The sequence below is a fragment of the Perognathus longimembris genome, chromosome 24 (genome assembly GCF_023159225.1).
Source record: "Perognathus longimembris pacificus isolate PPM17 chromosome 24, ASM2315922v1, whole genome shotgun sequence".
NCBI lineage: Eukaryota > Metazoa > Chordata > Mammalia > Rodentia > Heteromyidae > Perognathus > Perognathus longimembris.
In genome coordinates, this window is record NC_063184.1 from 28503230 (window position 1) to 28518182 (window position 14953).

The following is a 14953-nucleotide window of genomic DNA, read 5'->3' on the forward strand; positions in this document are numbered from 1 at the left end:
AACAAGTCAGCGTTGTGAAGTCTGGTTCCACATTCCAAGATTCATAGTCCACACCCAACTGCCTAACAAGGAATCCATGATCAAGCCAAGCAGACAAGGGACCGACCACACGTGGTCCTGGGAAGGTTCTCTGTGGTTTAACCTGACTTACACATTACACAATGTATACACGAATCAACGCATCCTATTGCTCCATTAACAGCTGCAATCTTGATGTCTACGTATCCGCTTAAAAAAAAATACGAGATAAAACCAGATAGCGAAGGAGGGGATGAGATTGATCGAAATATATTATAAACATGCGGAAAAGTAAAAATACCCCCCCCGAACTTGTGTAACTAATGTAAGATAATAAGAAATAAATTTTTAAAAGAAATAAAACCCAAATAAAATGAAACAAAAGTAGTTAAGAAGGAGGATCCTTTCTGCGCAGTCCTTCACAAAAGACCTGATAAGGTACACACTTATCCCTGGAAATAATGGGGGGCCTCTATGCTACGCCTCTGACACTCCTAAACAAGCTTTCTTTCGTGCTAAAAGTGTGCTGCTGCTGCAATTTTCAAAGGCAACTCGAGTAACTATTACATTCTAAAGAAAAGGTGTGTGGTCCCAAAGAAGAGTAAGAGTTGGGGTGTCGATCCTGGCTGAAGAAATCAACGACAGCATGGTAGGAAAGGCAGATCCCGCTGCACGCACTGGGGTCCTCCATCCTGGTCTCTGGGGGTCGCGACACACGGGATGGTTGGCAGCGGGAAGGGGCACACACCACCGTGTCTCGAAGCTCTGAAGACATTTAGTCCAGAAAGCCATCCCCGGGCAGGGGGGAACGTCGGGTCATCTTCTGCACCAGGGCTCCCCATGCGAGGGCGAGCAAAGTGACTCAAGAACGGGCAGACCTTCGTCCATTATTAAACGTAGCCCGCGACCCAAAAGCAGGCGCGCTCCAAAGGAAGGGCCGGGAGGCGGTTACAGGAATGGCGTGCAGTGGTCACTGTGCGCATGCCTGGCTTTCTAGACGTCTGTCCTGAGGAGGACACCCCAAGGGCTTCATGGAGGAGACTCTCGCTCTAGAGGGATGGTTCAACCGAGACCCCCCCAAAATCTAGCTGTTTCTGAGGGGTTCTTGCACCTCTCCCTTACACTGTATTTGTCTCCACTGGGAAGACAACATCTTGCTAGGGTTTCCTTTTTACATGCACTAAACATAAAAATGAAAGGAGCTGTCAACATAGGACCGCCACATCCAAGTCGCACCAGGCCTGAAAAACTTTAGGCTTGACCCGTGACGAAGAGCGGATGACAACCTGATGCCGGACTCAAAACTGGGTGAAAATAAAACAGGGAGTGACGAATGCGTTCCCACCATCGCGTCCTGCGATTACTCAAAGGTCCGGAGAGACTGTTAAGTCCTTCCACATTTCTTGATCACAGCAAGTGACAGCAATATGCAATAAACTTCAACAATGGCAAGTGACACAGATTACATTCGGATCAGTTCCTAAGATTCAGAACTCATTCGTTACCGAGCCTGTCAGACAGGCCACAGACACATTGGAGAAATCAAATTAAGCACCCTGATTAAAGATGCAATCCTTTATAACTAAGACTAAATAATTCTGTCCTAATGGTTTTGCCAACAATTACTTCTATAACTGAATATTCTGTCTCTCATCCAATCAATTATTTAAATCTCATCTTAGCATACAAGTCAGTAACATCTTCAATCAACCTGCTACTCGCAAATCACCGTTTTAAAATCCAAGAGGCTTCTAAGAGGAAATCTTTTATTTCCAACATCCCACCAAATTATCATCCTATATTTTGAGAATCAGATTCTTCCCATGGAAAAAATAAGCCACCCTTTTAAATTCATGGGATTAAAAAGCAGCTGTCACATCAGAAGCTAATGACTACACGATGTCTCTGCTGTTCAGCCTCTATTAAATTTTCACTGTTTTCAAATAACTCAATCATCCCTAGCAGGCCGATGAGATTAGTAGATGTACCAGCACTGGTACCTAATTAGTTAAGATGTATTTGGATACAATGCATTTGGAGCATTCATCCAGCATGTATCTTCTACCATACATGCCAGGAAAACTCTTTTGCTTCCTTCCTGACCAAAGAACAATGTATCTCACGATGGGGTGAAAAAGTAAAGGAGCAAGCCAAGCTACAAAGAAGCAACTCTTTGTTTGGGCAACTTGTATAAACTCTGGTTACATCTTTGAACCTGGAAAGGTTCATCTCAACCTCAATGCCCAGGGGTCATCTTGTGCAGGTGCTAGTCTACGCAACGGGCACGAGGGTTCCACTTACATCCTTTAAGAAGTCGAATCTTGCAAATATACATTATAGTCGAATACCAGAACTTTTCAGCTACACTCGTCCACTTTCCATCCAACCTACATTGTTCTTCAAAAGTAGAAATGAGGGCTGGGGATATAGCCTAGTGGCAAGAGTGCCTGCCTCGGATAAACGAGGCCCTAGGTTCGATTCCCCAGCACCACATATACAGAAAGCGGCCAGAAGCGGCGCTGTGGCTCAAGTGGCAGAGTGCTAGCCTTGAGCGGTAAGAAGCCAGGGACGGTGCTCGGGCCCTGAGTCCAAGGCCCAGGACTGGCCAAAAAAAAAAAAAAGTAGAAATGAGTGTTTTTGAAGCAAAACTCTTCTAAATTATTAGTTGTTTCCTATGTCTCAAATAAAATCATCTAGCCTTTTTTTTTTTTTGAAAATAAGATTTAGTAAGGACAACCAAATTCACCAGACCACATGGATTCGTATCCCAGTTTCTCCCCAAAGTCCCTTGCTCTGCTCTGGTTTCTAAAGCGTGGAGCAGAGGTGGTAGAGGGGAATAAGGAAGAACAAAAGATAATTCCAACCACTAGTACTACCAGGTTGTAATTCTCCTTTACATTCTCATTTCCCTTACTAAAACTCACCACCCTCCCTACCAACATCAGTTACTCCATGTATCTATTCGTTTTTAAAAGTATCTTCCCCAGAGGGTGCGTGCCCAGGACTCACAGAGAGCAAAGGGGAAGGGAGAGAAAATGGCTTCTACTGAAAAGATGGCAATTGTACAGCTGGGCCCCTTTTCTTTTGGAATTCAGGAGAAAGTTGCCTTTTGCTGCCTGCATCATAGCAAACACACCCCAGAGGAGGAAGGTAGCTAGCCTCCGCTTTACCTGGTCTAGAGAAGAAGAAACAACTTCTCTATTCAGAGCACTTTCTATGGTTTCCTATTTCAGGCTGGCCAAGAGAGGTATGAGAAAGAGGAAGGGGAAGGGAAGAGAGAGAAGATAGAAGGATAAGTAAGAGGAGGGGGGTAAGAAAGAAGGCTGGAAAGAAGAGAAAGAGATAGGTGAAGAGACCAGTTAGAGGGGAGAAGAGAGAGCTAGAAAATGGGTAAGGGAAGAGAAAGGAGAAACGTGTTTTTGTCTATTTTAACCTTACGTGTGTAGAAGAAAAGTAGACCACAAAAGGGAGATGAATGTGGAGAACATACAAGAATGATTTATTCCTTCTTTAGAAATTGCCACAAAGTTGCACGCATTGACAGAATCTTTAAAACAGAAAATGCAAAAACATTATGTAAAAATGGAAATAATTAGTAAATAGCTAAGGGGAACCAAGTAAAGGTAGCTTCCCTAGGAAACATAAAATGGCTTGTAACCCTTTCTCAGATGTTAAAAAAAAAAAAAAGAAATGTGGGGATGGGAGAAAGTACTGGTATTTCTCAGACGCAAATAAATAAATAAATAATGGGGGGAGAGGTACTGGCATTGGGACCTGAACTCAGGGCCTCACTCTTGTGTGACTATTTTGACTCATGGAGCCACAGTTCCATATCTAGCTTTTCACCAGCTAATTGGATATAAGAATCTCACAGACTTTTCTGCCTGTGTTGGCTTTGAACTGTGATCCTCAGGTCTCCAGCCTCTTGATTAGCTAGGGCTATAGTAGTAGGGCCGACTCTCAACTTACTTTTCATTTCCATGAAGAAAATTCCATTACCAACACTAAACATATTACTTCCAGGGATAATAACAGAAGATACTGATTGGTTTGAAGAAAAAAAAAAAACGCTAAAAACTCGGTATCCTCATCTCACTTTTTTTTTTCCTCTTTAGAATATAAAACCTTAAAACAACAGAGGTGGAAACAGCTAGAGAAAGAATACCTGTGGGACTGTGTATATGGAATATTTAACTATTCAAGACTAAAACTGTTTTGGGGGAGGAAATGGTTTGAAATTATTTCAATTTGTGGACTTAATCAGGATGAATAGGAATAACATATCTTAAGGAAATCTTAAAAGAAATAGTGTAAAAAAATCTGTTTTGACAACGAAGTAACAAGAAAATACTATTAATGCTTTTTGATGGACAGTCTTACATTCACTCATATTCATTGATAAGAACCAATTTCTTCTGGGCAGCCTCTTGAATGAACAAATGAGGAAGTAACAGCTCAGGGCCTTTCTCTCCTGACAGTCCTCCAACTTCCTGTTTGCAAGGTGATTGCTGAAAACACACTAAGGCCGGCAACTTGGGGGGCAGGGGGGGATAATCGAACACTTAACAGCTGGGCTTCTCCATTCTGCCACTTGTGAACATTAAAGACCATTTTCCAGGTCATGAATTTGTGAGAGTTTAGGTTGTTTTAAAAGAAACATAAATTAAGGATCGTCTTGGGACATTATCCATGAGCAAAGGGTTTCCCCAGCTAACTTCAGCAATGTCGTGAAGGTAGAGTTTCATGGATGAAGAACAAACTTTGAGACAGCTTAGCACTTCAGGCTGACCACAGGAACACCTTTGTTGAGACTTCTTGGACACGAATAAGAAGGCGATCGATCTAATGCCAGGATTTTCTTTTTTCCCCTCAGTCAATTTACCACCAAAATGTGCCTTTATATGTTCCAATACCAACGGCCTTCCACTTCTAATCATCATAACACCGTGTTGGAAATGCGAGAAGTGTTTCTAATTTTAAAATTAAGTAAAAGCAGATGTTGTCGTCCCATTAAACTCCTCCAGCTGCTACTGAACCCTGGCAATCTGAGCGTGTTTCACTTGGAAGCCACTCAGGATGCAAAGGAAACTCTGCCTGCCAGATCTGCGCACCCAAGTTAAACCAGAGACGCAGAAAATGAAAACAGCTCAGAACGTATTCTAACGAGCCTCTCCAACTGGTGATGGCCAATTTTCCTGTGGTTAACAGCTTTAAAAAAAAAAAAGTCGATTATGAAATCCTTAATTCAAATACAGCCAAACAAGGAATGCAACCCATCCATGCCAGTCTATTTTATTCCTCTGTAGTCTCTGAGATTAAGAAGCACGGCTATAATGTTTTATGAGGTAGACAGGTTTAAACGCCTTCCCAGCATACCTGAGGGCATTGTTAATGTTGATTAATTACAGTAAAATATCAGACCAATTAATATGTAGCAAGGTCACAATGACAGATAGGTTTGGTTTCCAGGCCCACGGGGCTAATGAATTATCACCCTCCCCAAGAGGCATTCTATTTGGGGCCGGGCGGGCGAGAAGGAGCGATCTCGTCTTACAGGTGGTACTGAGGTGACAGCGGCGTGCAATGCAGAAGCGCTTTGTCATTCACATAATGTCTGGGGTAATGAAATGAACTCACTTTCTGGCTTCCTCCACTCTGCGATGCCAAAGAACACTGCGTTATCAGCACAGATGGAGCGTGCGTGGATCTGGAGAGGAGCTTGGTGCGAACTACCAACAGGCCTCTGTGAATACCAATGAATGCCTGGGACTCAACCCCTTGCTGTCAAAGGACAGCTTTGGAAGCGCCGTACAAGTGAGCAGAGTCTCAGCAGTTGCGTCCGCGCAAACGCACCGTCAAGACCCTGGAGAGGCAGTGTGGAAGTTGTACAGACCCCCGACTGCAATCAACAAACATTTGCCCGTGCCGTGCATTGTTTATTTCCCCTTCATTTCTTTTTTTTTGGCCAGTCGTGGGCCTTGAACTCAGAGCCTGAGCACTGTCCCTGGCTTCTTCCCGCTCAAGGCTAGCACTCCGCCACTTGAGCCACAGCGCCCCTTCTGGCCGTTTTCCATATATGTGGTGCTGGGGAATTGAACGGAGAGCTTCATGTGTAGGAGGCAAGCGCTCTTGCCACTAGGCCATATTCCCAGCCCCTCCCCTCCATTTCTTAATAACTAAAGAGATACAGGCCATCCTAAAGTGCTACAAAAAAAACAAGAGTCATGTCCTGTCGGAGTCAACTGGAGTCAACAAATTCTCATCGACGTGGAGCAGGAAGAAAAACGAATTCACAAGCACACAGGCATGTCATTAGGAAAAAGTGGTGGAGTCAATGAACAGGATCCAATAGTGCATGGGAAAATGACCTGAAAAGCAGCGTACCTGTCAACATACTCAGAAGTTTCTGGACCTTTGAGCTCACCCCCACAACTCTGTACAATCCTTGGTCATTTATACCTGTTGCAAGAGACAAAAAAAAAAAAAAAAAAAAAAAAACGTTAGCAAGGTACAAGGCATCCTATTTTAAAAGGTGTCGTCGAGCAGGTACACTCGGTATCTTGGCTAACAGCATTCGTGTTACTACAAAAATAACATTCAACAGGACTAAGTGTTGACCAACTTGTTTGTTTTTACCAGCTTTGTACTTGTGAGCTGTGGTTGGAAAATAATCTCATAAAACAAAACAATATGTGGACAAAATAATATGTCTTTAAAAAAAAGGTTAAGGAAAAGTCGGGTATCGTAGACACACTAAATTGCACCCCGACGCAATTTGTAAAGATGTTCCTAGTGACTTCTTCTGGGAAAGTTTACCAAAAAAATATAGTGACTGGTAACAGAGAAATCATTTGGATGATTCTTAAAGATTGTGAAAATCCTTTGTAAATGAAAAGAATTGTTTTTAAGGGTTCTTACAAAGAGCGCTTACAGGTCTTGTTCAAATGAGGACCACAACAAGCTATGCAACAAAATACCAACAGTACCCCCTCTCTCCACAGAGGAAACACAGATAAACGCAAGCACAATATGAGACACAAACGTCCATATTTAAGTTCTGACCTAAACAAACTAATTCCCAAAGTCATTTTGGAACCAATTAGGAAACTGATGGCATTAGGGTAAAGTAGGAAAGTATAATTATTTTTTAGTTGAATACCCTAGTGGGGTAAAAAATAACCCATCTCAGATTTTCTCTAAGAAAACGAGAAACAAAGCAAAACAAAGACGGTAAAGTTAAACCTAGAATGTCAAAGTGCGCTGTACCGATCTCTCCAATTTTACACAAGACTTTTTTTTTTTCATGATGATAAAATGACTTCTCGCAAAGGTGGCTCTCTGCCTTTGCTTCCAGAGAGCTTCAGCTCTGGCTGTGTGTTTGTTTTCCACACTACAGATGTGAAAGCAAACAAGAACACAACTGACTGACACGGAGATGGTTTCTCAAATCCCCAAGACCTCCAGAACAGAATAACCCAACACCTAAAAGGCCATGAAATTTGCTCACAGAAACTCAGGGCTTACGCTTTTCAGATCCCTGCATGGGTAGGGAAAGAACAGACTCAAGAGTAGCTGGGACATGCTCTGTCTCCATTTACCTCGACTGAGATCAAGGACGGCACCTTTGTGCTGGGAAAGGAAAAGACGCGGACTCGTGTTCTGTGAATTCACTACTTTACCACACCTACACAAACGCTCACCACTCCTGGCCACAATCGCTGTTTCTTTCTCTTTCTGCCTTTTCCCTCTTCCTTCGTACTCATTTGTAAGCTTCTCAACTGCCCTCTGTCCTAGCTACTCAAGAGGACCATGGTTTAAAGCCAGCTTGAGCAGAAGAGTCTGTGCAACTCTTTCTCCAATTAACAAGCCAAATGCAGGATCAGAGGTGTGACTAAAGTCAGAGTGCCAATTGTGAACAAGAAAGCCAAGAGGGGGCTGGGGATATAGCCTAGTGGCAAGAGTGCCTGCCTCGGATACACGAGGCGCTAGGTTCGATTCCCCAGCACCACATATACAGAAAACGGCCAGAAGCGGCGCTGTGGCTCAAGTGGCAGAGTGCTAGCCTTGAGCGGGAAGAAGCCAGGGACAGTGCTCAGGCCCTGAGTCCAAGGCCCAGGACTGGCCAAAAAAAAAAAAAGAAAGCCAAGAGGGAGCCTAGTTCCGGCTCCAGTACAAAAGAAGGAAGAGGGAGGGAGAAGAAGGAATAGGAGGAAGAAAAGGGAAGTAGCTAAGTAGCACTAGTCAGTAATTTTTGATATGCAACAAAACAATCTTGAGCCTCATTCCTTCCTTCTCCTAAAAGACAGAGGGCATGTCCACATGATTTCTCTCAGTACTACTCTATAAAGAGCAGTCCCACTGGGGGACTGGGGGCTTGCGCCTATAACCCTAAACTACTCAGGAGGCTGAGACCTGAGGATCACAGTTCAAAAGCCAGCCCCGGAGACCAATCCTTGGTACTTATATCTCCAATTAACCAGCAAAAACAAAAACAAACAAAAAAAAACTGGAAGTAGAGCACTGACTCAAATGGCAGAGCTGCAGCCTTGAGCAAAAAAGGCAAGCCTGAGTGTGAGACCCTTACTTCAATTCCTAGTATCAGTGCACTTGCACACATGGGCACGCACGCATCCATACACAAGAGGAGCGCCCACAAGAGTTGAACCTCGGTGGCAGAGGTCAAAAGAGCAAGTCACATTGTGCAGCCAAATAACCTCGTGCCTCTATCAAGAGTGCTTGAAATACAGAAGAGACAGAATAAGAATGCTACTTGAGCAATAATAATAATCATCAGTCAGTGCTGGAAATTACCATCAGATAATTGATCAAGTTCAGATTCATCAACCTGAGAGAAGTAGAGTTAATTGCTAATGCATAATGAGAGGTGCGAGCAGGGATTACAGCTACTCCATGCACAGATCTTCCTTTTATAATGCAACTGAAATTAACCTTGTACAAAAGCAGGTCGGGAACACCATGTAAAATAATCAAGTCATGGAGGATTTCACAAATCTTGTCATGCTGTGCTTCAAAGCTCTGGACTAACAAAGTAAGAATTAAAACATGTATTACATCTAGAATGCGTACAAGTTCACACAAAAATACCAACGAGGGTGAAAAGGCATACACCAGCCAATACCAGCCTTGTCTCAGTCAATCTAATGCTGTCTGATTCCAAGTCACAGGATTTCTCTCTCTTTGATACTGGGATAGAATTGTCAACGGACATTTTTCTTCTCCAGTTGTCAGTTTCTGATTTCTTGGCTATGGTGGCTGGAGCTACAATGGGCACGGCAGTGCAGAGGCCCGATTCCTTTAGAGACTGCTGGATCGCACACCAAGTCAATGCTGGATTCTTTGAGGAAGCTCCATTTTACCTCGTCTTCGTCTTGTAGCTACTAGAGCCAGCCTGACAGCTTGCTGCGCAGCCAGAGAGCTGTACCAAGTCTTTTGGTTCGGAACACATGCCCTTGTGGTCTTGACCCCACGCAATCTCTAGACCCCAATACTCCCAGAAGCGAGGTCATTTCTGTAAGGACCATTCAAAGATCTATACATCTTCTTCAGTCCTACCCATAGATGTGACAAAAAAAAATTAAAAATATTTTTTAAAGCAGATGTTACCATGATAACAGGAAAAGAAAAAGAAGGTTGGAGAAGCCACGAGCAGGTCTTGGGAAAGAGAACCAGCCTCAAGACCACTCCAAGAAGGTTCTGCGCACAGCCACCACACAGCTTTGCACAGGAAGAGACGTGATGTGCACAGGGACAAATCAAGATCTGTCGTATCTTCCACGGGGCTTTCTACTTCTCTCCCGTGAATTCACCGCTTCTTACATTGCTGAATTTGATAACTGACAGCTTGCCCAAACCAACATCCTAATGCCACTCTATAGACAAGTTAAAAGCCAATATTCAAATTATGCACGTATGGAAGAGCTTCATTAAAAAAAAAACATGTCATGTAAAATGTAATGTCATGGCTATTTTAAAAATAGTAACTAAAAGATGTTTTTAAAACAAAAGCAACACCATGTCTTGCCATCTTTGCTGACGTGTCTCTCAATGCCCCCGAGATGTTCTGGCCTCTCAAACTAAGGAAGCCTATTCCTAAAAGCACAGTGTTCTGTGAGCATGAGTCTTTTCCAATCTGTCAATACACACTAAGATTCTCTTAATCTGTGCAAACGTGTAACGATTTTATTTTATCACCTGGCATAATTCAACTGCTTACAAACCCCTATGTCTTGCTATTATTACCAGATCAAGAATGATCTGAATCAAACTTTAACATATATCCCTGCGACCCAGAACAAAGGTTACGTAAATCTGTGATTGCTCAATATATAGTGCTTAACTGACAGCTTCCAACAGAAAACTAAAAACAGATAGGTCATCTGTTACGCAGGGCAAGAAGAGAACATGACGCCATTTTCTACAGGACTTTTCTCTTAGGCTGCATTACTTTTTGGGTTATATATAGCAGGACGCCATCAATGCTGAAGATAAAACTGTGTGTCCAACCTCTCTAGTACACAAGCAACAACATTCCTACTAGGACCCTGGTGCCCAACCTTTGCTGGCTGGATTTGGAAGAACACGGGGAAGCCAAACTTGGCGGAAGACATCTATAATCCCAGCTAGTCAGGGGACAGAGACAGACAATTTCTGGTTTGAGGCTGGCCGTGGCACGTGTCTGGAGCTTAAGAACAATTTTAAGACGGCTGCGTAGAAGGAATCGAAGAGAACTACTGGGCCTAGAACTTCAGAAGAAATGAGACCTGCCATGCAGTGTAACTTTGTTAGGTATTGGGCAGACATAAACCATGAACCAAAGTAACACCAGAGAGTGTTTGGTGTTTGCCTAGCCGGTCACTCCCTTCCAGGGCTAAGATAATCTGAAGTGCGAGAGTTACACACACCCAGTTACACATGTCCAGTTAGAGAAAAGAAGGTAGGGGCGGCCCAGGCCCAACACTAGGCTCTTCCATCACATCATCCAAAACAACCCACAATCCAGAGCACGAATCCAGCGTCCGACTAGACCATATCACCCTGGAGCTCTGAACCAAGAACTGAAAACTCCAGAAACAGCCTGTCTTGCAGCATTCTTGTTTTCTCCAGTCTGTTGGGATGGCCACAGAAGTACATTCCCTGGTTTTTCTCAAGAAGTACAAAACAAAATCCTTAGGCTTTTGTTCAGCGGACAGATTTAGCTTGCCTTACATTTAAAGTGGAGACACGCCCGATATTTACTAAGAGATGAATGCCTGAAGAAACTGTGGCATGTCAGAATAATGGAATACTACTCAGCAACAGAAAGAAATCAAGTGAAGAATACAGACAGTAGTAGGAATTCCAAAAAGCACTGTGCTAACTAAAGGCAGAGCTGAAAGACTGTGAAACCACATGATCCCACCCTATAAAACATTTAAAATGTTTTCTTCTTTTGTGGCAGAACTCAAGGGGGAAACAGTAGCTCGGTGGATGAGAACCTAAAGTCCTAGGTGGGAACAGAGAGTAGCCATCGGAGGAGAGAGCAATGTGGGGCTGGGAAGAGGAAGTCTTGTATCATTCGCAGCAGTAACCACACAACAGTGCACGGGTTTCGAAATCCATCTCTTTATACAGTATTCAAAGTTTACCTCAGTAATGATGACTTTTCTTCTATGTGGTAGTGGAGATGGGACCCTGAGCCTCGGAGAGGCTGGGCAAGAGCTCTCCTGAGCTCCACCCCAGCACTAAAGATGAGGTTTTAACATAGGCATGCACATGATGAAGGAAGATGAAGAGCCTCTCTGCAAAAGGACTGAACAAGAAGCAATCAAGACAGGTGATTCTCAGCTGACCTGGGTCCCCCTGACAAAGGTCTTAGGATAAAGGCCTAAAGTCAGATTTCGCAGGTTTTGAAGAGTTGGGGCCAGGTACAATGAAGTCATCAGAGCAAGGATCTGATTCAAGAGGAGACTGGCATACGTGAAAACGCAAGCACACGAGACACACGAGCGCACACGCACACAGAAAAGGCCATGTGGAGAACCCAAGAAGGTGGTCACCCACAAACCACCCACCCTCAGACCTCTGACCAAACACCCGCCAACACAACACCTTCATCTCGGGACCTCCAACCTCCAGGGCGATGAGGAAACTCTAGGTCTGTTGTTTCAATCATCGAGTCTGTGCTATTTTGTTATGGTCAACCTAACCAATAATTCTCATTTCAACCATGTTTTAATATCACAGAAGAACTATCTGAGGTTCCCCCCATATTGTTCAACGGGAGATTAGAAAGCAGAACCCCACACTGCTGTGGGAAGATCAGAAAGAGATGATCTGATACCCAGAGTGAGAGTCCGCATCCACGTGTAACTTCACGTCCCTAAACGTGCAAGGAGTACTTTAAATGGCTTTCAGATTTTCACACGCCCATCGCCTCCCATGAACAAAATGACCGGACGGTCACGTTACCTCGCGTTTCCACCGCACTGATGCATTTCCTGAGAATCGTGAACCCCATCTTATCCAGCTGTGCACCTGAAACAGTTACAAAATATTCAGAACATGAGCACTTACCATATTTCTCTTTTTTTTTTTGCATGAGGGGAAAAATAAATACGTGATTTTTGCTATTAAGCTACCTTAAAGCAACAAAAGAGCATGTAAATGATATAAAGGAGGATTTCATATTTTTGAGAGAGCGCTTGCCAGGAGGATTCATTTATACTAAATATTCAAAAAAGAAAGTAATAGCATAGTACCAGTTTCTCAGAGAAACCATCTAGAAACAGTCAACATGTATTTTTGCCAAAAATTACAATAGTAGCTCGGTGAAAGAAAACAACAAATACAAAGATTCTTAAGTTACTTAAGAGTTTAAGAAGGAAAGCATTTTTGTTGTTGTTGTTGTTTTGTTTTTTTAACCATGAGAAATTGTTAAGGAATGCTTTTTTTTTTAATGTTCTATGTGGGAACGAGATTAAATTAAAATTTTGGTGTTTCATGCCCTGCTCCAAGCAAGCTTTCAAAACAATGTTGTATCATTTTCATAATGGATTAAAAACAGATGCCTCGTGGCAGAGCAGATTATTTTGAAAATATAACTTTGTAGTCCTCCTAACCGAAACGTTTGCTTATGCTGACATATTTATGCATCCTAAGGAAAGACAATTCTTGTTTGAAAATCAAACCAAGGAACATGGCACACTAAGTAAGCCACTGCAATTAGGGCCGGGGGAACCATAACAGGAGTCCTTGGTTCTCACAGAGACCCGCTAACAGCCTGTGAATACAGCTCTGCACAGGACCCACAACACTGAGCTTCGTGAGGATTTTAACGATGAAAACGGAGCAGTCATTTACTGTTCAAAAACCCGCTATTCACCAGTTTTACAGAAGGCCTCCTCTTCCTGTTTTGCAAAACTGTGTTTTTCCCAAAAGACATGTTTAAACGTCTCAGTAATAGGCTAAAAGAACGGGACTTGCCAAGGGGAAAGGCGGAAGGGCAAAGGAGGGAGGGGGCGGGAAGAAGATCCGGAGGAGGGAGGAGGGAGTTCGAGGAAGACAAAGGAAAGGGAGAGCGAATGGGGAGAGGGAGACGGGGTGGGAAGGCATCCTGGGGGAGATGCTCCCCTTCTGAAGCACCCCATCAGCACCCAGGACCAGAGATGTTACTCCTACCACCACCTCCCACACCATCAGTTCTAGGGTTTGAACTCAGGGCCTCGCATTTGCTTAGGCTGGTCCTCTGCCCTTTGAGCCATGCCTCCAGCCCTGCATTTTGCTGGTTCATTGGAACTGAAGTCTCATAGGACTTCAATTTTTTTTACCCAGGCTGGCTTCCAACTATGATGCTCTGGATCTCAGCCCCCTGCCTGAGTAGCTAGGATTCCAGGTGAGAACCATCCGTGCCCAGCCTAGAGCTACTACTACCAGCCTCGTATTCAAGCACGGGCACAAGTGAGCATGATTCGTGTTACGTTGTGTGATGTATTTCCAAATGGCAGACACCTGGTCAGTGGAGCCTAATGTCTCCTAACACATCAAAAATAAAGCCTTAACGAGTCTGGCAAGTCCACCCTCACCATTCATCAAAAGTGCAGAAGTAGGCAGTACTGCGCCGTGAAGATGCTTGTCCTATTTAGTTACTGGTTGTTGACGTTTCCGTGGTGTCATATACTGTTCGGATAGCCTACACTCAGGCTGTCAGGACCAAGGGCATCCAAGTGTGAAAGGAACACAAACGCCATCAAAGCCAAAGTGGAGTCACTTGAGTCAACCGTCATCACAAACAAGAAGGTGGGGGAGAGGTAACGCTGGAAGATAATGAAGGCTTCTTGCACAAGCAATCCTCTCCAGAGCCAGCAGCCTGCAGAAAGCCAGCACGGCTACTTGGCACACAACCTTCTTGTGAAGCCAGGGGTACGCCTGTCATCCCAGCTACTCGGGAGGCCGAGAAAGGAGGATGGCGGTTCAAAGCCAGCCTGGGCAGGAGAGTCCGTGAGATTCTTATCTCCAATTAATTACTAGAAAACCAGAAGTGGAGATGTGGCTCAAAGAGCCACTAGCCTTGAGCAGGAAAAAAAAAAAAAAAAAAAAACCAACACAACTCAGGGATAGCACGCTGGCCCTGAGTTCAAGCCCCACAACAGACCCCAAAAAAATACTTCTGAGAGGACATATGCCTAACAATTACATGTTCAACCTGGGTCCAAGGCTGCTTGATATTAATCATTGTGTCCAGAGATTATATTATTTAAATATATGTAGTACGTATACACACACACACATACATGTGTATCACAGCCAAAGGGGATCTTTTGTGTGTGTGTGTGTGTGTGTGTGTGTGTGTGTGTATCAAAATGCTCACTTTTGCACTTACAATTTCCCCTTTTCCTCAATGTCCTTGAAGAGGCCCACTCCTAGGCCTAGCAGCATT

The 14953-nt window shown here is 43.8% G+C and overlaps 1 protein-coding gene across 3 annotated transcripts in view; it reads right to left on the reverse strand.

Moving 5' to 3' along the window:
* Arhgap10 (Rho GTPase activating protein 10) overlaps nucleotides 1-14953 on the reverse strand; it is a 172884-nt gene that overhangs the window by 61865 nt on the left and 96066 nt on the right. For all 3 annotated transcript variants that reach the window (XM_048333755.1, XM_048333754.1, XM_048333756.1), the window contains exons 13-14: nucleotides 12487-12552; nucleotides 6403-6477 (exon numbers count right to left, since the gene is read on the reverse strand). In XM_048333755.1, the coding sequence (XP_048189712.1) occupies nucleotides 6403-6477; nucleotides 12487-12552 (141 nt within the window). The remainder of the gene's footprint in view (nucleotides 1-6402; nucleotides 6478-12486; nucleotides 12553-14953) is intronic.